General features: G+C 54.7%; 1 protein-coding gene and 1 non-coding gene across 3 annotated transcripts in view; both read right to left on the minus strand.

Moving 5' to 3' along the window:
- AP1B1 (adaptor related protein complex 1 subunit beta 1) overlaps nucleotides 1-22,890 on the minus strand; it is a 47,639-nt gene that overhangs the window by 2,440 nt on the left and 22,309 nt on the right. The window contains exons 5-18 of one of the 2 annotated variants that reach the window (XM_058656486.1): nucleotides 21,890-22,135; nucleotides 20,708-20,898; nucleotides 19,536-19,757; nucleotides 15,870-15,990; nucleotides 15,357-15,452; nucleotides 13,227-13,342; nucleotides 12,453-12,618; nucleotides 7,292-7,390; nucleotides 6,821-7,080; nucleotides 6,206-6,407; nucleotides 5,446-5,466; nucleotides 4,768-4,911; nucleotides 1,458-1,603; nucleotides 41-170 (exon numbers count right to left, since the gene is read on the minus strand). In XM_058656486.1, the coding sequence (XP_058512469.1) occupies nucleotides 41-170; nucleotides 1,458-1,603; nucleotides 4,768-4,911; nucleotides 5,446-5,466; nucleotides 6,206-6,407; nucleotides 6,821-7,080; nucleotides 7,292-7,390; nucleotides 12,453-12,618; nucleotides 13,227-13,342; nucleotides 15,357-15,452; nucleotides 15,870-15,990; nucleotides 19,536-19,757; nucleotides 20,708-20,898; nucleotides 21,890-22,135 (2,160 nt within the window). The remainder of the gene's footprint in view (nucleotides 1-40; nucleotides 171-1,457; nucleotides 1,604-4,767; nucleotides 4,912-5,445; nucleotides 5,467-6,205; nucleotides 6,408-6,820; nucleotides 7,081-7,291; nucleotides 7,391-12,452; nucleotides 12,619-13,226; nucleotides 13,343-15,356; nucleotides 15,453-15,869; nucleotides 15,991-19,535; nucleotides 19,758-20,707; nucleotides 20,899-21,889; nucleotides 22,136-22,890) is intronic. The other variant, XM_058656487.1, reaches the window with a different exon arrangement.
- Nucleotides 1,112-1,208, minus strand: LOC118759883 (small nucleolar RNA SNORD125). The gene has a single exon (XR_004996448.1). It is a non-coding gene; the product is annotated as a small nucleolar RNA SNORD125 (small nucleolar RNA).

The following is a 22,890-nucleotide window of genomic DNA, read 5'->3' on the forward strand; positions in this document are numbered from 1 at the left end:
CCCACCCACCATGCCCCTTCACCTTGGCTGGGAAGCCCACCTGCAGGTTGTTCAGAGGCTCCATCTTCATGACTGAGCCCACAGTGTTGAGAGGCAGCGAGATCTCCACAGTCTGGTTGGGGCTCAGTGGCGCATGCACCTGGAGGGGGGCGGCGGGGGCCAGGCCAAAGCTGGGGAGAGAGAAGCCCCCACAAGTATGGCGGGGGAGCAGGTGCTGGTGGGATGCAGATGGGCTGCTCGAGCACTGGCTGGCAAGGAGCTTCACTTTCAAGCTCCTTGTCCCCCAAGCTCTTGCATGCACCCTGGCTGCTCAGTGGCTGTGGCACAGGATGGAAGGGACACAGCCCAACAGTAGGCCTGCTGCTGGTGCCTGTCCCTTCGACTCCTGGGAAGCGAGGCCTTGCCCATCCTTGCTCCTTAAGCTCCTCCTACTACTACCAGGGGCCTGGGCCACAGATTCTTCCAACCACAAAGCTCTGCGGCTGCCCGTGCCCACCCTCAGGAGAGTGTGAGCTGCCTAAGGGGGCACTGGCCAGGATACATGCTGGCCAGTTTCAGAAAGGCTCTGTTTCTCTTAAGCAGCACATGAGTAAACAGGAAGATTCAGTTCCTTGTTGAGCACAGCAATACGGACTGAGAGCCCCAGATCTGGTACCCATTCCTAACCCCAGGAAACAGAGACAGGTGCACAGAACTCCACCTCCTGGGTGAGGTCCTTGCCACACTGCAGGATGAGTGACTCCACTAGGAATCAGGTGGAAGAAGAGCTGGGGACCCCAGTCCTATGCGGTGGCTCAATACTCCAGGCTTTCCTGGGAGCCAAACCCTTGTCTGCTGTGACCTGAGGCAATGTCCCTGCCCTCTCTGAGCCCTGGAGGCCATGGCCTGCACTCCCCCAGGCTGTTGCATGCTTCAAGTGAGACGATACCCCCAGTGCCCTGGGTACAGGGCATGCTATCCCTAAGTGTCCAGCACACGGCAGATTTGCTGAGAGCAAAGGGCAGCTCAGGGCCCACCTGTGGCCTCCGGTGCCTGTGAGGGAAAGGGGCAGACCTGCCCCAGCCTTCCTGCTCTGCCTGACGGTCTGGGTCTCCTCAGCCAGGGCTCCTCCGAGGAAGCAGCCCCTTCAGTCAACTTCTTAGAGGCTCAGTTTGCTCATCACTGGAGCCGTTCAGGAAGAGGGATCATCAGGAGGGGCTGCTGGAGCCCCCCGGAGCCCTGGCCTGACCCACGGAGGTGCCGACAGCTGCGGGACTGACTTGTATCAGGGTAGGATGGACCCTCCTGATGGGTGGGGTACTGTTGCTGGGGAAACACTCTCCCCACCCTATTTGTGGAGTCTGAAGTAGTCGCCACTGGGGGCTAAAGCCACAGCCTGTGGGGTCAGGAAGACGTGCCATTCTCTGGTCTGGAGCTCTCAGCCCCTGCCTGAAGGTGGCTGGCCAAAGGGAGCTCACCTGTTACGGTTGAACTGGATGGCAAAGTCGGTCATCACCTGCAGGGCCTTGTTGGTGAGCTGGAGGTCCATGGAGATGGCGCCCACTTGGCGCGTGAAGGTGCCTGAGATCTCCAGTCCCTTAGCCTTCATGGCTGGGAGCCAGACCTGCAGGAAGAGCGTATGGAGGGTGAAGCCATGGGTCCTTTCTCTCTCTCCAGAACAGGCCTCCCCTCCCAGAGGAGAGGGAGGAGCCTAAGCCCCCAGCATATGCTGCAGAGGTGCTGAGTGCATTGGAGGGCAGCTCTGAGGTCAAAGAAGGAAATGCAAGGAAGAGGGCTGAGGTGGTGAGAAACCCGGCATGCCTGGCCAGCCTCCTCACAAGCCAAGGACAGAACTGAGTGCCCAACAGCTTCCTGGCTGTCACAGCCTGTCCCTTGCCGGAGGCAGGGCTGGCCTAGAACTACAGAAACCAGTCAAAGCAAGGACAGGACCTAAGCAGACCCCTCATCTGGCAGGCCCTCTGCTGCTTGGCTGCCCTTATCACTTGTCTCAGCTCAAGGGACGCTTCCTTCAGAAAGCCTGCTGTGGCTCTTTCCCCAGTTCAGGTCCCAGTGACGTCATGGCAGATACACAGCATGGGTCAGCACCCTGCACCCAGCCAACTGTCCTGACATTGTTAGCTGGGAGCCTGCCGGGTGTTTGGGGAATGTTGACTGAGCAAACAGCAGGAATTACAACCCCACCCATGAAGGGCAGCACTGGGTCGCTCTGTGGCTACACAGACACCTCACAAAATTTGGTCTCGTTTGGGGAACTCCCCGGTCCCTCGATGACAAAGGGCTCAGGTCCCACCTGACAGCTGCCCCAAGTGCACCTGGTAACAACCCTGTCCTCACAGCCCTGCTTCCTTCAGCCTGTCCCTTGGGCCTCCACTTACCTCTCCTCCATCTGCAGCCACCTGGGGGCCAACCCATGCCTCTCTCTCCTGCCTACAGTACTCAGTCATCTTTCAAGATGCAAATCTGACCATAGCACCAGAAAACTCCTTCCAAGCCCTTCCAGCCCCTCAAGGGCTGCTCCCACGCTCCCTGGGACCCACCTCTCCTCTGCTGGGAACACCCTACCCTACTCCCCTTACTTGGTTAACTCTGAACAAATTAGTGAGGGCAGGAGCTACTTGTGTCAGTTCTCAGCTGTGACCTGACATGGAGCTAGCACACAGGGGGCCACCAACCCTGGCCTTGGGTCCAGGCTTCCCTATAGGCTGCCTCTCACCAGGCCTCCTTCCTCCTGGTACAGCCTTGCTCTTCTCCCAGCCACAGGTGCCTGGTTCTGTTGGCTGCTCTTGGAGTCTCTTACAGCTCCTATTTACTGGACAAATCAATGAACTCTCACCCAGCAGCCCCTGTGCAGCCCTGGATGCTTGAGGCAGTCAACACTCAGTGACACATACAGCTGGGTCCTAGAACCTTTCTTTGCATTGTTTAGGAGCTTCTCTTGCAGGAAGCCTGCCCTGATTACTCCTGACGCTATAACCAACACACAAGCCAAGGGCCAGCACCCATAGAGCTATAAGAATCCCTACTGAGCTTTCAACAGTTTCGGGAGAGCCAATCATGTGGCAATGAGACAAACATCTTCTCTGTCTAGGTGTGGAACCTTTTCTGCAAAGGGCCACTTGGATATTTGTACTGTCACTCATCTGGCCATGCAAAATCAGCAACTTAACATCACTTTGCTATAGACATACTGACTTTTGAGTCTCCCCTGTGGCTGCCCTGGCAGGGCCAGACCACGTGATCTGACAGGCCTTATGCAGCCCATGGGGGGTGAAGGTTCCCACCTCTGCTCCACATCAAGCCCAAAGGCAGGCTCTCCGGTCAGGTCCCGCTGACCCTGACAATGCCAGCAGGAGGACAGGTGTACAGGTGGCTCCCTGACACTTTGGGCATGGTCCCACAGGACCTGTGCTCAGCTCCAGGCTCTCTCACTACCAGCACTGTGAGCACAGGCAGCCAGCACTCAGCTTTCTCAGTACAGACGGGGACAACAGCACTTGGGCTGCTGGGAGGAGGCAGTGGGATGTGGCGTGGGTGCCTGGCATGTAAGCCGGCAGCTGCCGCCAACAGAGCTGCTGTTGGCAGTGCCTCCTCGGGACCCACGCCCCACCAAGGCGTCTGCCTGGCGGCGGCGGGGGGGGGGGGGCGGCTTCAGCCATCATCACTGTAGGTGGTGCCTACACACCATGGCTGAGGTCAGGGCAGGGCAGACCAGGGGATGGTTCCCTGGTCACAACAGACCTCACTGTGCAGTGCCAAGGACATTTCAGAAGAGGCAGCTGTGGCGGCCAAACCCCCCTCCTGATGCCTGACCCACAGGGTCTTATACCCCAAACTCAACTCCATCTCAGTCCTTTTCCCACCTGCTGCTCAAACCAGATCCCCCACTCCACAGGTCCTGCCACTCCTCTCTCCCGCAGAGCTCCATTTCCAACCCCTGACATCTTTCTTAGTCCAGGCCCTATCATGGTCTCTGCCAGACTCCATGCTCTGCCGACTTCCCTCCCCACAGCCCACGGCTTCAATGCAAACAGGTCTGCTCCATCACTCTGCTCACCAGGGTCAAGAGCAAGTGCCGAGCCTTGCCCCATCCAGCATCCCAGCCTTCACCCTGCTCATCTGTGGTCCGGCCAGGAGTCCCAAGGGCAGAGCCATCTCAGTAGCACAGCAGGCATGTGTGGGGCATCTTTAGGAGGCGCAATGGGGTGGGGGAATAGCGGCACATGCCAGGTTTGGAGGACAGATTCAGGGATGCTGGACTTCCTGTCCTGGCAACAAGAGTCCTCACAACGTACTACCAAGAAATGCGGTGAATTTTTCTGTTAAATCCTGGGCAGCCTGCTCTGTGTCTTGCTTAGAACTTCACTGGGTGTCAGGTGCTGTTCCAGGAACAGGTGGCACCCTGTGCTGTACTGCTAACGGCTGCGGCCGCTCTGGGGTTTGCAGCACTGAGATCCGCACTTGCGTTCTCTTCTTTTCATGTTGTCTCCATGTGGGGACATCATGGGATTCCTCTGGCTTCTGTAAGCGGGCTGTACCTCCAATACAAGGTGCTAATGGCACTGAAGCAGGCTCTTCCTCACCTCCAGGTCTGCCCACAAACAGGGTCCTGGGCCTGGAACCCGGCTCTGCGGGCCGGAGCTCACGCCACCCGCCACCTGATTCCCACCACCCTGCTCCTCTCATTAGCAGTGGTCTGAGGGAAATCCACACACATATTGCTTAGGGAGTTCCGAGTCTATTCCTGGGCTGAGAATGTGAGGTACTTACTGCTTTAGGGGCCACATAGGACCCCGACAGGCTGCCCACGCCACTGGTCAGATCGAAGAGGTCACTCAGGCCACTGCCCATGGGAGCACTGAGGTTGGCTGGTGCTGCTGCGGTTGGGGGGGCTGCAAAGTTGGTGCCCCCAATCTAGAAAGGAGGTGGGGAAGAGTCAGAGGCAGGCACCACAGGAGTGGCACCAATTCCCAGGAGGAGCAGGATCACCAGGCTCTTGAGAGAACAAACAGGGTGGGGCTGGGGGCTGGACAGCCCTGACATCAACTCAAACTGGCAAAGAAACAAGACAGAGGGATGGGGTGGGGCAGAGAGGCAGAGCCCTCCCATGTACCGCAAGCTTGAAGACTTGGGGGTGACCTCGGGAGAAGGGCTGGGGAGGCTCCCCAACTCACAGCTCAAGGGTCCAAAGGGGAGAATGGGGGACCTGCAACACACTATTGGGGGCACAGTGCTGGGCAGATGGGGCTCTGCCTCCAGGAGGTCAGAGCAGGGACCAGGAAAGCTGTCACAAGATGTGAGAACAGGTGAAGCATCTACGGAATAGGGGTTCGATGGCAGCTGGGTGCCAGACGGCCAAAGAGGCCACCCGGTGCCTGACCAAGAGCCAAGGCTCAGCAGGGAGTAGCTGCAAGGGCAAAAACTTGGTGACATAGGGTTGCACCATACCCCTTCAGGCTCATCCCCCATCTCCAAGCAGAAGCAGGCAGGGTGAAGAGAAGAGGCAGCAACATGCAGAGAAGCCAGGAGAGACCAGAGAGAGACCAGAGAGAGGGATAAGGTTAGTTATCGTGGCTCCACCTGGGGCAAGTTTGGTACAAAGCCCAGACCCCATCTCTCTGAAGGAAGGCCACTGTCCCCATGGCTACCCCCTCAGCCACCCTCCGGCCTGTACCACAGCCCGTCCTACCCTTGCCCCGCAGCAACGGCTGCCAGTCTCCTGCCTCCAGGCTGCAGCCTTGGGGACCTGGGATCTCCACGGTCAACGAAGGAATTGGCTGCCTTCTCCTTGGGCCCAGAGAAGTCCCAGTTCATCACTCCCTGGCTTTGTCTCTACCAGGTGGGCCTGGCTGGAATGCAGCTGCCAGCTGGTGCAGCCCAAGGGTGAGTGGACCCAGGTCTAGATGCTTAAGGCCAGGAGCATCCCTGCCCTCCAGGGTAAAGGCAACTGTGCAGCCAGAACTGAAGAAATGGGGTGAACTGCCCTACACCCACACTGGCCAAGTCGCCTGGGACTCAGTGTTCCAATGCAAGGGCTGAATCCCATCCCTGACACTGAGCAGCTACGCTAGCCTGGAGGGAGAGTTGCCTGATTTCTCATCTGAGCAAGGAGCTAACAGCTGCCTTGGAGGGACTCTGTAAGATACCTGAGGCACTCCAGGACTGCTGCCCTGAAGGTCACACTCAAATATCACCCAGAGGGACATACCAGACTGTCAAGGCCACCGCCAAGCAAGTCCACAGCTCCCATCTGCACTGACGAGGCGGCCAGGGGTGGGCCACTCACTGGGGGGCCTAGGTCCAGGTTGAGGAGGTCACCCAGCAGGTCCCCCTGGGTGGGGACGACATCCGGCTGCTCCCCCGGAGGCGCTCCAGCAGGGGCTGTCTCCGGGCTCTCGGTGCTCTCACTCCTGCCAGGCACGAAGGAGGCGGGGTCAGCAGTGGGGGTGTCAGGCTGTCTCAGCAAGGCCAGAGTCCCACCTCAGGCATCCCTGTTAGGATAGGCACTGGTGTTCCTTGCACTTACTCATCCCTTCTGTCTTTGGTTTCTGCACATGTCTTTTAGGGTCTCCACAGGGATGGGTTAAGGGGAAGGGCTGCCTGTGGTCCCTGCCACCCTTGACCCATGCCACCTGGGAGAGCACCGAGAACAGAGTCCTGGACCAGGCAGTTAAGCTCCCTATGACTGAAGTGCTCATTTGCTAACCAGGACGATCTTCTGCTAAAGCCGTTTTAAGGGCCCTAGGAGATCGGCAAACACCCTGTGTGCAGGGAGCACTGCGTTGCAGAAATTGGAGTTTCCCTCCATGCAGGTCTCACTCACGAGGCGGTGCGGGGTGGCAGGCTCTTGTGCACCACGCCCCGGCCCCCCTCCACGAATGCGCTGGGTGGCTTGTGGTAGACGGAGGCCAGCGTGCCAATGTAGCAGATGAGCTCGTCCAGCAGTGTGGGCTCAATGAGGTCTGTCTCTTCTGAGATGAGTGGCTTCTCGGCCAGCACTACCTCCTTGGCGGCCACGGGATCCGTGGAGAGCAGGCGCCAGTAGATGTAGCCTCGGTCCCGCAGGTCTGGGTTGTCCGAGTCCTTGGGAGTTAGTTGGGGGGAGGGAGAGAAGAGGAGCCATGAACACGGAGCAGAGCAGGAGGGTGAGTGGAGGCCAGGAGACAATCCTGCAGCCACAACATCAAGGTGATGGTGGGGACCCCCTGCCCATCTTCCCCTGTAGCCTGTCTCCACCTCACCACTGACCCCACTCCACTTCTCCCAGCTAGAGCTGGGACTGCATGGCACGCACCTGAGTGGCCAGGCTGAGGACCTGTTGCACGAGCTCCTGTGTCTCTGTCGGCTTCTTTAGGAAGAGCTTCACGATGGCTGTCAGCAGCTGCAGCTGCACCTGCATGTGGGGCAGGGGGACCCAGTGAGAGGAAGACTTCGTAAAGGTGCTGCAAACCAAGAATAGCTGTACAAGGTTTGGGACTGGCTCTGGAATGCAGCAGAAGCTGGGAGGTGTATGGGTGCTACCAAGCAACTCAGACCCTGACATCACTCACTCAAGATGGAGCTGAGCAAGTGTACTTGGCAAACCTAGAATGTCTGTGAGGCTGGGTGCTGTCCAGGCCTGAGGTCCTGGGAATTGGGCTGAGCTCAGGCCACAAGGTATCTGGACAAACTCGAAACCTACAACATCACAAGCCACGTATGGCTGGTTCACTTCTCAAAGGGATTACCTGTCAACAGGTGAAAGTGTCAGCAAGCCCCAAGTGAGTGGGCCACCAGGGTCCATAGCGCCAGCCTGCCATGGAAGAGCTGTGCTTCCCCCCGTGGGTGGGGGAACTGCTCCTGCTCTGTCTGCCACCTACTGCGCTGCCCTTAAACCTGGACATGCCTGCATCTCAGCTTGGCCAACACCTCACACTTCGGGTCTCCTGCTGAGGCCCCAGTAAACCCTGAGATCCATCACTTGGGCAGTCCCATGGCTGTGAACCCGCTGTGGGCAGGGCCACTGTCTGCCTCATTCACCTCTGTGTCCCCAGTTACTCTGAGTCTAGTGCCAAGACTGGGGCTAGCACTATGGTGTAGCGGGCTAAGTACCGCTTAGGATGCTAGCATCCTATACTAGAGTTCTGTTTCAAGTCCTGGCTGCTCAAATTCTTTTTTTGGTTTTTAAAGATTTTTTTTTTAATTGGAAAGTGAGATTTAGAGAGAGGAGAGAGACAGAAAGATATTTCACCCGTTGGTTCACTCCCCAAGTGGCAGTAATGGCCAGAGCTGAGCCTATCCGAAGCCAGGAGCCAGGAGCTTCCTGCAGGACTCCCAAGCAGGTGGGCTCACGGGTCCCAAGGCTTTGGGCTGTCCTCGACTGTTTTCCCAGTCCACAAGCTGGGAGCTGGATGGGAAGTGGAGCAGCCGGGATATGAACCTGCACCCATATGGGATCCCGGCTCTTGCTAGGTGAGGACCTCAGCCTTTAGGCTACTGTGCTAGACCCTGCTCTAATTCTGATCCAGCTCCCTGTTAATTCAGCTGGGAAGGCAGTGGAAACAGTCCAGGTGCCTGGGCCCCTTCACAACCATGTGGAAGACCTGGAAGAAGTTCCAGGTTCCTAGCTTTAGCCTGGCCAGATGGGGAATGAACCAGTGGACGAAAGATTTTTCTGTTGCTCTGCCTCTCAAATAATAAACACATCTTAAAAGAAATATGGGATGGGATTCTTTAAAGAGAAACCTGTGTATTTGAGAAAAGAAAAAAAAAAAAAAAAGAAATCCAGATTACTCTGCCCGAAGACATAAACTCATCTGTGGACTGCACTCCCCCACATTTCCAAAGCACACCCATCTGCTGACAGAGAATATCTGTGCAGGAACAGTGCCCTACACTAGTCCCTGCCCAGCTGCAGTCTCATTTGTGGGAAAGGGCATGGGAGGCTGCAGGGCAGTGCCAGGAGCCTGAGGCTGTGCCAGGGGCAGGTTTTGGAAAAGGAGGTAGGACCAATGGTGCAGCAAGCTTGGTAGCAATACTGTGGTTGTGTATCCTGGACCTGCCCAGCAGGAGAGCACTTTCCACAACAAATGACTCCATTACCCTGCCATGCAGCACGAGTCAGACTGGAGAGGTACGGCCTGTGTGTGGGATTAAATGTTTCAGAATCCCCATGATTCAGCCACACACGGACCAATGGCAGAGGAGCTCTAGGCTGGCTGTTTCCAACGCAGGAGGCAGCCCAGGATCTGGCGCCAACCCCTGGCCAGGCCATCTGTGGGAAGTCATTCCGTTTGTGAGGATGAGGGGGGCACATGGGCAGGGGCAGCACACAGGTCTCTTCTAAGCTTTGCAAATGACAATCAGGGCAGCTTGCTTGGGGCTGAAGTGGGCTGTCATCTCATCCACTCTCTGGTCTTTTCACTAGGTGACCCTGGACTAGGCATCTAACTTATGAGTTTGTTTCCTCATCCATCAAACAGGTGCCCTACCCTACAGGGTCAATGAGCAGGGTCCCTGAGGCAACAGAGAACACCTCTTAGGTACTCTGCTCTCATGTGACAGCTGTCCTCACCCTACTACCTCACACAAAAGCTCCACTAGCCGCCCAGGCACTCCTCACTGCCAGGCTCCAGGCTTCCCATTCAGGTCTGTCTTGGTCTCTGCTATCATAGGGTGCCCTGCCCACAAGCCCAGGGCCCTTGGCTCAGCTTCTCCTAATACGTGATGACCCCATAAGCCTGTCTATTCCAGACAACACTACTGCAGTGGTGCTAGGGGCTGTACCATCCACACAAGATGGCATGGTAGGACCAGGGACAGATGCAAGTTGGGCGGATGGATTTTCCTGCCCATGGCCAGAGAGGTCCAGCAGTCAGGATGTGGTTCACTGAGGTACCCTAGAATGAGCTCTCTAACTGCAAAGCATAGAAGAGCTTCATATTGCATGCACACTTGGGGGTGGTGGAGCGACCGTGGGTAGCAAAGGACACCACCACTACTGCTTGCTCAGCACTGCAGTGGGCACACCACTCAGAGCAAACAGCTGGTCACCTGAGGGAATCCTGTACCAAACATAGGGAAACAAGCATGGTGGGCAGCAGAGGAGGATCCTGGCTTCAGAACCCAAGAGCTCTGTCTCTTGTCGCTGCACCAAGCCCCTGGCTGAGCTCTGTCTCCTCTGCCTGCTCTAATCCTGGCTCCTTAGCAGGCTTAACTGAGGGGTAAGAGGCTGTGAGAGATTTACTCTAACATGGGGGCAGAGAAACACCCCTGCAGGGAACACTTGGCAGGAATCCTGGGTGGCCCTGATTGCCGGGGGCAAACACCATCACATGCCCAGCTCTGCGTCTCAGAGCCCAGGGCAGGAAGAGGCTGGAACTGAGAGTGAAGGCAGCCTGGGGCGGGCAGCAGTAGGCAGAAGGGACAGTGGGAGTCATCTTTTACAATTTGGGGGTAACCATCTGTTGTTTTTGCTGGCGTGACTGAGATGTGGGATCCACGCCCCAGAGTCACAGGCACTGGCTATGAGCATGCACCTAGGCCCCAGGGAGAGCTCTCTCTCTACGGCAGTCAGTACTCACTAAGGCCTGGGGACCACTGTCCTCTAGTGGCCTCCACTAACGAGAGCCTACCCAAGGCAGAAGCCACCGCAGGGAGGCAGGGACAGGTTCCAAGTCACCATCTGAGCCCCTGAGGCAGGAAAGGGACCCTGGAGGTGCCAGCCACAGGGACCACGTGGTCTCCTTTCTGGCCTGAACTAGGCTGTGTCTGACACAAACCAGTAATAGCTAAAAATGTGCTAAGGATACAGCATGGAACATTCCAGTTAACTGTCACAGCAAAGCCTCATGGTTCTCATTTTACAAATGAGGACAGTGAGGCTAAGACAGGTAAAGGACTCAACACAAAGTCACTGAGCTGGAAAGGGACAGACCAAGGGTGTGGACTCAGATTCCCAGGCCCCCTGCATCCTGCTTGGACTCCACTGGATAAGATGATGCTGTCCTTGAGGGGCAGCTAAGATCTCTGCACTCAGAGAGGCCCAGACACATGAAGAGACTGCCCAGCTCACAAAGAAGGCAGCACAAACAAGATGTTCAACCCCACTTGTAGCAGCAGAGCAGGCAAAGCTACACTGAGCTACCCTTTATCATCGATCAGATGGGCAAAAACTAGCCGTAAAGAGCGCCGGGCCGGACAGTAGCCTGTGGGACAGGAGGAGGAACCAGCACTCACTCCGTGCCCAGGGCACCCAGGCAACAGCTACAGCACACACAGCTACAGCACACACAACTTCTCCTCTAAGCATCCTACTTCTATGACTCTGTGCAGATGTGCAACACACAGGCAACTGCACATAACTCTTCTGTTTAAAACTCGTCAGGCGAGGTGGATTGAGTAAATGAATAACGGCAGGGCCCTGATACATTTTTAAGGAAACAAAGCAAGGCCCTAAACAACTCAAATATACCAGTACTGTGTTATATAAAAGTATATATATTTCTCATTTATTGCTCCTATGAACAGAGTCTGTATCTGTGATTTTGCCCACTTGCCAACTTTGCAGCCCCCCAAATCAATACTGCAGGCACCTCTGTGGTCACCTGCAGACACATGTGGAGTCCTACGACACGCCTGTTCTGAGCGGACCTGAGCCAGGCCAGGTGCTGCCTTCCTTCCTGTTGGAGCTCTCTTGCTGCCAACCCAGGTCTGCTTGGTGCCATGTTTTTCACATTTTGAGAGACCTGAAGTACATGGGCCAAGCGCCATGGAGAGTTCCTAAGCACAGTAAGGCTAGCTATACTGCGTGCCTTTTGGAGAAAACAGGTATGTTAGATAAGCTTCATTCAGGCAGGAGTTACAGTATGGTGAGCCCTGAGTCCAATGTTAAGTCAACGGACAATGTATATTAACTAGGCTGCCTTTAGAGAGGAACACGCACAGCAAACAAGGCTACACACCAACCGTGTCCAGAGATCAGAGGAAGCAAGAAGGTTCAGTGCTCACTAACCGGTGTCCGCACTCACTACAGGAAGGGCTATGAATGTTCACAGCCCACTGCGCCTGTGTGTATGTTACATATGTGTGCATCAGCTGGTGTATTCAGAAATCATCTGTGGAAACATCCCCAAGAGATCAGGAGTACTGGCGACCTCTGGGAGAACTAGTGCCTGGAACAACAGTGGGAACAACTTTCCAATGTAAGTCAGTCCTGTATCCCTTTAATCCTGAACTGTGTCAATGTAGTATCTACCCAAAGACAGATAGAAAAATTAAAAGTAAAGCAGTAACGTTAACTCTCCTATCACCCACACCACCAGGAGCACCTCATGTGTCCCTGAGGAAAGGGGTCACACCTCTCCCTGACACATCCCTGTCTGTCCACACTGGCAATGCAGGAGTGAAATGACCGTCAGGGCAGGATGGACCACGGGTTGGGGTAGGGACCTGACCCACCTGCCCCGGTGGCCCACCTGCGTGCTCTCGTCATGGAAGCCCTCGAGGAAGCTCTCCAGCAGCTCGTCAGCGTTGTCAATGCGCTCGGCATACTCGCCCACGATCCAGATCATGGCAGCCCGGGCCTCAGGCTCATCCAGCGAGTCCAGGTTCTCACACAGAGTGGCAATCACACTCTCATACCTGGGGGACCAGGGCACCACAGCAGGTAAGCTCAAGCAGCCCCCGCAATCACGCCTGGGGAGACCCACAGAAGGCTGCCCGACAAGACCCCGAGATGTGGTGGGCAAACCAGGTTTAAGATGGATCTGTTTCATTTTAACTCTTATTTTAGCCTTCGGAGCACAAGGGCAGCTCAGGGGAAGTAAGGAAAACCCAGAACTTCCTTTGAAAATCCTGTTGTGGGGCCCGGTTCTAATCCCAGCAGCTCCACTTCCCATCCAGCTCCCTGCTTGTGGTCTGGGAAAGCAGTCGGACACCCAATGCTTTGGGATCCTGCACCGTGTGGGAGACCTGGAGGAAGTTCCTGGCTCCTGGCTTCGGATCGGCACAGCACTGGCTGTTGCGCTCATCCTGGCTCCTGGCTTCGGACCTGTCCAGCAGGAGAGACTGTCCAGCACCGGCTGTTGCGCTCACTTGGGGAGTGAATCATCGGATTGAAGATCTTCCTCTCTATCTCTCCTCCTCTGTATATATCTGACTTTGTAATAAAAATAAATAAATCTTTAAAAAAGAAAAAGAAAAAAGAAAATCCTGCTATGGCAAAAGCAGGAAGAGGGGCGAGCACGTACTTGTTGGGGTACTTGCGGAAGATGTCCTTAATGACCACAATGGCTTCCTGGACCACGTAGTTGACCTTGGTCTGGATGAGGTCGAGCAACGTGCTCACACAACGTTCTGCGGATTGCTGTATGGGAGAAGACAGGAGCGTGGGCGGGGTCCTGGGGCCCCACCTCCACCAGAGCCTGAGCCAAGGGCTCTAGGCCACTCCTTCCTTGCCTATCTTCCTTGTCACAGTGTGAACAGAACACTCTGCCCAGATATCAGGGCATGGGAGCACCCATGCCAGATGATGGCCTTGTGATGGGGGATACAGGATGAGACTGAGAAGCAGCCCAAAGCAGAGATGATGAGAAGGGGTCCCCCAGACCAAGGACGCTCCCCGCCGGCCAAGCCCTGAAGGCTCCAGTCTGACTATCTCTCTAAGATTTTTATTTACTTGAAAGACTGACAGGGAGAGAGAAAGATCTTCCAACTTCTGGTTCACTCCTCAAACATCCAGAAGAGTCTAGGCTGGGCCAGGTCAAGGCCAGGGACCTGGAACACCATTCAGCTCTTCCATGAGTGGCAGGAGACCAGGGATTGCAGCCATCTTTTGCTAACTTCCGACACATGAGCAGGGCGCTGGATCAGAAGTAGGGCAGCCAGACGCTAGCCCTGCAAGCAATGGCTTGACCATCGCACTGCAACACTGGCATCTCCACCTCTTTTTCTAAAAAAGCTCATGTTCCTGCCTCCAGGTGAAGACCTGGCTGGAACACCTGGCTCCTGGCTTCAGACTGGCCTAGCCCCATCTGGGGAGTGAACCAGCAGATGGAACATTCCTTTCTCTACCTTTCTCTTTGTTATTCTGACTTTTAAATAAACAAAACCTTAAAGAAAGAAATGAGAAAAAAAAAGGGGGGGCGGTATGTGGCATTAATGGCTAAAGACAGTCAACAAAATCTATGTGGCCCAGCTTTTCAGTCAGTCCTTTTTCTCACACATAGGATTCAAGGCCTGGTAAGTGGGTGGGGTGGGCTGTGAGTACTGTAGTGCAGCGAGTTAGGCCATCCCATTTGAATGCCAGTTCAAGTCCTGGCTGCTTCACTTCTGATTCAGCTCCCTGCTAATGATCAGGGAAAAGCAGGAGAAGATGGTCCACGTGTTTAGGTCCCTGTCACCCACATGGGAGACCCAGATGAAGCTCTCAGCTACTGGCTTCAGCCTGGGCCAGTTCTGGTCACTGCCACTCTCTGGGGAGTGAGCTAGCAAATGGAAGGTTTCCCTCCCTGTCTCTCCTTTTCTCTCTGTAAATAAAGATATCTCAAGATGGTCAACATACACCCAAAGGGTCCGCACTGTGCACAACCAATTGTTCCAGGATCCCCTAGCTGCCAGAGAACCTGCTGAAGATTCTGGTTCATGGGGGGCTGGCACTGTGGCATAGTGGGTAAGGCCACTGCCTGGTGATATCAGCACATTTTATGAGTAGTGGTTTGAGATCTGGCTATTCCATTTCCAATCCAGCCCTCTTTTTAATGCACCTGGGAAGACAACAGAAGATGGCCTAAGTGCTTGGGTCCCTGCACCCATGTGGGAGATCTAGTAAAAGCTCCAAGCTCCTGACTTCAGCCTGGCCCAGCCCTGGCTATTATTGCGGCCATGTGGGGAGTAGATGGAAGAACTTTCTGTGTCTCTGGCTTTCCCTCTCTTGGTATGAGTTTGCCTTTCAAATAAGTAAGTCTTAAAAACACTTTGGGTCCGGCAGTCAAGGAACGTCTTCACAGGCAAAAAAAGAAGGAATGAGATGGCAGCACAGAAGCTTGTTGCGGCCTGGGGAACTCGGAGAAAACTGCCAGGGACAGCCGAGTTGGGATACCCCAAAACCCCAAGGAACGGAAGCTAAGTCCACCCTGGCCTCCTCCAGTTTGTGAGCACCCCTGCGTTTTAGCTAGGGCTGTGGGAGAACCATTACTGTGATGGGTTAATGCAAGCCACAGCAACTCATAGGGCCACAGAAGACAGGATGTGGAGGAGCCGGACCAGACCTGCACTATGGCCCTTCTGGAGCCCAAGCTGGCAGATGCTGTGGAGATGAGACTGGTCTGCCATGGGTTCATCTCCCCCTCCCAGGCTGGTCAAGAGCCCCAGAGCCTCACCTCCACCTTGATGGCACAGCGGCCAATGGCGCGCACGGCCTTCCGCACAAAGTCCACATCCACTTCTGTTGCGTATTCTTTCAGCTCTGCCAACACCTATGGCCAAACACAGAAGATACGGCTGGGGAACTGGGGGGAGTGCCCAAGGCCTTAGGGCAGTGGGGACACACAGAACCCTGCAAGAATGGGATTCTGACTTCTGCTCCAGGGGAGGGAGGGAGGGAGCGGTCAGGTGCTGGAAAGCAGGGAGGGGAGTGCTGGCTGGCAGAGCTGGACCCTCTGTTTTAGGTCGAGCTTGTCTAACATGCCAACTACTTTTTCATGGATGGCTGGTGGGTAACAAGAACATTCTTCCGTAACAAAAATTTCAGGCTTTTTTTTTTTTTTTAATTTTCCTGGCTCACAGGGCCTGTGCCTGTGAGAAGAACTATTAATGATGATTACACTGTCCAGCTGGGCCAGAGAGCACAGCCTGGTGGCGGTGGTGGTGCTGTTGGCCCCTATCCCGCTGACCTGGGCGATGTTGGCCTGGGAGGCCAGGCGGATCATGATATCCAGCTTCTCCAGCTTCACGTAGATGGGGTCGTTGTACTTCACGAAGAAGACCTTCATCTCGTGCTTTAGGATTTCGGGTCTGGAGGAAGAGCATGAGGCCCGAGAGAGCAAATAACGTAGCATAAGCTCCCCAACCCCCCCTTCCAGGCTTGCTGGGCACTTCTGGGGTCAATCTGATGTCACACTCCCGGGCAAGCGCCTGATGACCGGCCTGCGCAAGACCCTGTCTGGTGACCACAAGCCTGACCTCCCCAGCCTGTAGGAAGGCTCATGGTCAAGGGTAGCAAATGGCAGGCAACAGGCTTGAGAGGTTTCTATTTCATCTGCGACCTCATACCTGTTTCCTTGTGCATAAAATACAGACCATCACAGGCCCGAGCCTCCTAGTTCTAGAACAGTGTGGCAAGGGACTGGCATCAAGGCACAACAGGTTAAGCCACTGTCTGTGACACCAGCATCCCATATTAGCGCCAATCCAAATTTGGACTACTTCACTTCTTTTTAATTGTTAATTTTTTCATTGGACAGTCACATTTACAGAGAGGAGGAGAGACAGAGAAAGATTTTCTGTCTGCTGGTTCACTTCCCAAGTGGCCGCAATGGGCAGAGCCGAGTTGAGCCAAGTTGATCTGAAGCCAGGACCCAGAAGCTTCTTTTCTGGGTCTCCTATGCTGGTGTAGGGTTCCAAGGCTTTGGGCCGTCCTCAACTGCTTTCCCAGGCCACAAGCAAGGAGATGGATGGGAAGCAGGGCCACCGGGATTAGAACCGGTGCCCATATGGGATTCTGGCAGATGAAGGCTGAAGGCGAGGATTTAGCTGCTAGGCTACTGCACCAGGCCCCCTCTCTTTTTTTAATTGTTACTTATCATTTTAAGAAAAGCTTGGTTGGCTAGTATGCCTGAACATCCCATACGTGTCCCAGTTCGAGCCTTAGCTGCTCTGGCTCTGAGCCAGCTTCCTATCTGGAAAAGGTGCAGAAAACAGTTGAAGTGCTTTGGCCCCTGCCATCCTTGTGGGAGAACTGGATAGAGTTGCAGGCTCCTGGTTTTGGCCTGGCTCAGTCTTGGCCTCTGCGGCCTTTTGGAGAGTAAATCAATGAACAGAAGAGTCTGCCTCTGTAACTCTGCTTTTTGAATACATAAATCTTAATGATAATACTAATACTGCTAATAATAACAATAATACAAAAAAACAGCAGGCCTGGAGCATGGAGACTTGGGTTTCAAGAGTGTTGTTACTGTTTCCAGAACAGTAATAATGGTGGTTAATTGTGCCTAGACAGCATAAACAGTATGGTATACACTGAACACCTGCTTTCCTCTTGGGAGTCTAGAATTTGGTGGATGCATCCAAATTAAACGCTGGGTGCTAGGTCTTAGGTCTTAAATAGGCTCCCCTGGGCAGACCCTGCACACTCTGGCTGGGAGCATCTGCGCTGTGTGTGACCTGTCAAGGGAGGGAGGGAGGAGGAAAAGTCGCTCAGGATCCCTCCAGCCTTGCTTCTTCCTGACTCAGTCGGGTGTCCTTAGGACCTCACTCTAGTAAACCTCACCATGAGCACAATCATAGGTTACTCCTGTGAGTCCCTGGGGTGTCTGAACTTGGGGTGGTCTTCTGGGACCTGCAGAATTCCACAGGCATCCCACATCTGCCTCTGAGAAGACACTTGCTGGGCAGGCACAATCACCAGCAGGTGCCTACCCATATATCACTGCTTCTGCTTTAGCCACAACATCCTTTTGCCCTCTGCTGGCACCACCAAGCTCAACGGAGAAGTTGAGCAGTTTGGCCTAGGTCACAGGCCTAAAGTTGGTAAGGGCAGTTTAAGACAACAGTTGCCACTCGATTCTTACTCCTATGCCTCTTTGCAGAACAAAAAGGAAAAGGAATGGAGACAGCTGGTAAGAAAGGTAGAAGACCGGGCCCGGCAGCGTTGCCTAGCAGCTAAAGTCCTCGCCTTGAAAGCCCTGGGATCCCATATGGGCGCCGGTTCTAATCCCGGCAGCCCCACTACCCATCCAGCTCCCTGCTTGTGGCCTGGGAAAGCAGTTGAGGATGGCCCAGCGCCTTGGGACCCTGCACCCGCGTGGGAGACCCGTAAGAGGTTCCTGGTTCCCGGCTTCGGATTGGTGCAGCACCGGCTGTTGCGGCTCACTTGGGGCTTGAACCATCAGACGGAAGATCTTCCTCTGTGTCTCTCCTCCTCTCTGTATATCTGACTTCGTAATAAAAATAAATAAATCTTTTAAAAAAAAATAAATGAAAGAAAGGTAAAAGACGGGGCAGAGAGAGAGAAGGAAGCAGCCTGGCATTTGGTGCTGCTGTGCCCACACAAGGGAGAACCTAGCCAAGCCAGGGGTCTTTGCTGTGCCCCATGTTAGAGACATGAACCCAGGTTGCGTAGCAACGAGGACATGGCTGAAGCAGCCCAACCTCATGCCAGGCCGGGGTCAGGTCATGCACTGATAACACAGACAACCTCTTAAGGGATTTGATGCTAAATATAGCACAGAAGCCCTTTAGGCTGACTGGGATCTACCAGTCACTACACCTTACTAAGTGCGGTGACCCAAGGACACCGGTATATAAAGGCCCCACTGCAACTGCAAATCCCATCACCCTGGGGCAGTCAGAAGCTCTCCCACATTTACCTCCTAAACTTTCACAGATGTTCCAGTTTCACAGCTTTCTCTGAGCACCCCTGAGGGCTAAGAACCAAACTGATGCCAGGTTATAGGAGACAGTGACTACAAGCGGCCCTTACTCGCCATGTTCCCCTCTCCTAGCCATGGGGCCTGCTGTAAAAGACGGATGCTTCACAGACGGCTGCAGACACCAAGTCCTGACTGCTGAGCCATTTGACCAAAGGGCTGGGAGAAACACACCCACGCCACTCCATGGAACTTCAGGAGCCCGCTCAGAGGAAGGAGGGGCCTTCCAGAGAAGCCCCAGGAATGCTGCTCACTGTCTTCTAGCCCCTGCCCAACCCAGGTCTTGCCTTGGGCGCTGTGGGTTACTGAGCAGTCACTCTCACAGCAAGGAGCAACACGGGCTGCTGGCCATTCTGAGGGATTCTGCTGTATCCTCTCTCGGGCTCAGGTGACAAAATCTAAAGGTTCTCACTTCCTCAGAGTCTTCCAACTTCAGGGGACTGGCTAGACTATTGCTATGGGCTTCGTCCCCAGGACACACACAGGTGCACACACATATGAGGTCTCATCTCAGGCGAAGCCCAAGGACTTGGAGCCATGTAACGTCAGAGGTAGCAAGCCTCACTTCAGCCTTTTCCTAGTCTGCTCCTTGGTGGGGTTAACACAGGGCCTCTCAAGCCTGTGCCTGCTGACATGCTGAGCCTCCCAATTCCCTGCTGTGAGCAGCTGTCCTGTGCACTGTGCTCTGCCTCTACCCACTAGAGGGTGGCATCCTGCCCCTAGCCCACCATCAGCCCCCTGATACACTGTCAATGTCCCCTGGGGCAGAGAGCCTTCCTCCCCATCCCCGGGTTGAGAACTCCAGGGTAAAGCTACTCTTGGAAACTTCCTGCATGGTACAAGGTCAGCTTCCTTTGAGAGCAAAAGAGATGCCCCTGGAGCACACACTGCAAGTGGGGGGCACCTCGGTACCTTTTTTGCACAATGAGGTTGATGTTGCGAAGGGCCACGTACTGCAGCTCAGGCTCAGCGGACAGCAGCGTGACCAGGGGCGGGGCCAGTTTCTTGAGCAGTGTGCCGTAGTAGTCCAAGTCCTTGGACAACATCTCCATGAACTTCATCAACACCTTGACGGCAGACAGCACCACGGCAGAGTTGGCATGGGAGAGCCTGGGAGTGACCCGCTCACAGATGCTGGGGTCCATCCGATCCAACAGGGCAAAGAGGGGAGACACACAAGGGGAGACAGCCTGCTTTTAGTTATCAATACAGCAGGTCTTCGGGGACAGGAGGCTCTTGGCCCTGTCCTACAGCTGACCCCAGGCAGCCCTATGCTCCTCATCTATCAAACGGAGAGAAGGATGCTTCTCCACACGTGCTGGGGGCTCACGTGAGTTAATGTCAGGAAGAAGAACACGGTGCTGGCAGCAGGAGAACACTTCAGAGCCGTCACGCCCTCACTCCCCTGACTGCCAGGGCATTCAGAAGGAACAGCAGAGGTGGGTACTCAGCCTTGCCATGACTTAAGTGGTTGGTTTGGACCCCCATGTCTTACATCCGAATTTTTGGGTTCTAGCTCTGGTTTCCGCTTCCAGGTCCACCTTCGTGCCAACGCACACTAAGTGTTGGCTTAAGTGACTGAGTCTCTCCCCTTTACACACGAGCCCTGGCTTTACTTCCTGGTTTCTAGCTTCAGCCTAGAAGCTGTTATAGGAATCTAATGAGTGGATCAGTGGATAAGAACAAACACACACATACAAAAAATACACATCACACTGGTTAAGATCAACAGTCAGATGTGTCCCACTGGGTACATAATTCCCACCACTTCTCTAACTGGAGTTTGCTCCTCTGCAAAATGGGACAATAATAGGTCCTCCTGTGGAGAGTTGCTTTAAAGATGATCTAGTACAGGGGCCCCTGCCAAGGTGGGCACTGAAAGAATGCAATCGTCAGTGGCTTTAGCCGAGCCGGCCAGGTCCCCATCAGCCGACTGCCGACTTCTGACTCTGGAAATAGTGAAGGAAGACTGGCCTCCCTTGAGGGGGTCTGAGGATGGTGTGTGGTGTGAATCTGAAAAGGGACCTGCCCAAGCCTGAGAACCATGTGCCACTGAGCTGGCTAGGGAGGAGCAGCCCGCTCACCTCTGGGCTTCGCGGTCATCCTTAGGTGTATAGTTGGCCAGGCAGTCCAGGATGAAGATCTGGCCCCACTCGGTGCATTCGTTCAGGGCTGTCAACAGCTTGTTAATGGACTGTGGGTTCAGGTCGAGCAGATCGCTGCTGGGATGGGACTCGGCAATCTCTGAGAGGGCAGCCACTGCGTTGGCCACCACCTGGTTGAGGGTGGGAGGGGTAGAGGCTAGGGACACTGCTCCCAGGCCAGTGGGCAGCAGGACTCATGGTACGGACGGTCAGAGGCTAAACATCCTAAAAGGACCACAACCTAATAGGCAGAGTCTGCAGCCTCAAGGCAACCCACTCCCAATGGTGCCCCTGCTGACTCCTCTGCAGGTGGGACTAAATCATTCTGAAACAGAAGAGTACTCTAGCAACACAACTAATTCCCAGAGACCTAACCTAACACTCCTCTCTAACAGCTGCAGTGGCTCAGGGCAGTGACTATCAACCGTGCAGCTCAGAGCTAACCAAGTTCCGAAGAGTCCCTCCAAGCTGCACACATGGGTGGGGCTGGGGTCCACCAGGCCTTGCCAGCTGCAGCTCTGGTCCCTCAACCAAACTTGCAGGAGAATGGCTGTCCATTCTGCATTGGTTACAACGGTTCCCTAGGTTACCCCACGCTCCACAGCCTGTCCGTGTGCAGGCTGCCAGTGCTTGTGGGTGGACACTGTTCCTGTGGGGCACAGAGCGCGCATGGCTGCCACACTGCTCTCACACACTGCTGTGGATGAGGAGTCCAGAACTGCCCTCCCAGCTACATCCAAGCATCTTGCTACTTCCTGGATGACTCTCTACACCCCTGCAGAGATGTGGAACAAGAGGACAGCACCTCATAGTCAGAGCACACAGCTGGTTCTGATGAGATGATGGTGACTGGAAGGTAGAGGAAGGGACTGGGACAGACATGCTACATTCCCAGGACTCCTGCCAGCCTTGGAGAGTGAGGCTCATATCAATGATGAAGGAGAAAGTCACCCAGTTAGAGAGTACAGAGAAGACAAGTTAGGTTGGGTTAGGGCTAGCTTGAATCACCAGAAGGCACAAGAACAATCAGCCTACACTACAAGGCTCTGACGTGTAGGAACAGACCCCTGGCAGAGGAGTGGCAGGCAAGAGGAGCTGGTGAGGCGAGTGGCAGAGCCTTACCATGGGGTTAGAGTCAGAGATGAGGTCTTTAAGGGTGTCTAGGAAGCCCTGGTCCTCCACCAGCTGGGCATTGATGTCATGGAGCTTGGCCACACACACAGCTGCTGTCTTGCGCACGTAGGGGTCCTCGTCCTTCAGGCACTTGCGGAGTGGCTCGCACAGGTATTCTGTGATCTTGTCAACTCGGATGCAACCCATGGTCCGCACAGCCAGGGCACGGATGAGGGGGTTGGGGTCCTCGCAGTCCTAAAGGGAAGCAGCCAGTGGCCGGGGTGGGATGAGCCATGCGTGGCTTGACATTCTCCCTGCCTTGCAGCTCTATGGCTTGTTGGGCTCAGCAGCCTGGGCTGACTGTTGTGGGGTCACCGTTGACTGCAGCCTGTAGCCCTAGAAGTCACTGCCACAGAATGGGCACCGAGCGTCTACCAGTTACCCGTGTGAGAAGCTGGGCACACTGTCCTATCCAGTCCTCACCATGAATGTACACCCCTGGCTTGGTTTTACACGTGTGGAAAGTGAGGCTCCCAGCAAGGTTGGGAGCTTAGCCAAGGTCACAGATGCCCATCTCACACTAGCGCCCACAATGTTGCCATTGTATCCCAGAAATCCTCATTTTCCTGATTCTAAGGATTGATTGGGGTGGGGGGAAAGCAGAAAAGCTAGGGCTCTTTTTATTAAAGAAAAAAAAAAAACACTTTAAAATTGTTCTTAAAGATTTGTGTTCAACATGCAACATTTCTACATCTTCAGGTACAGTGCAAATTTCACACGCACAGAGTGTAGACCCATGAGGCCAAGCAACCAGCACTCCATTTCCTAATCTCTTCTGTGTGCTTGGAGGGAGCTAGGGTTTGTAAGGAGCTGACCGTTCATATCTCTGCTTGCTCCTCAATCTATAGAGCAGAAAGCACCAGCCTAGAAGGGGAGCACTGATGAACCTTGCCCTGGCCAAGAGCCCTGAGGCCTGAGAGTGTCATCAGGCCTGGAACCACCTGACATGG

Source organism: Ochotona princeps, chromosome 29 (assembly GCF_030435755.1).
Source record: "Ochotona princeps isolate mOchPri1 chromosome 29, mOchPri1.hap1, whole genome shotgun sequence".
NCBI lineage: Eukaryota > Metazoa > Chordata > Mammalia > Lagomorpha > Ochotonidae > Ochotona > Ochotona princeps.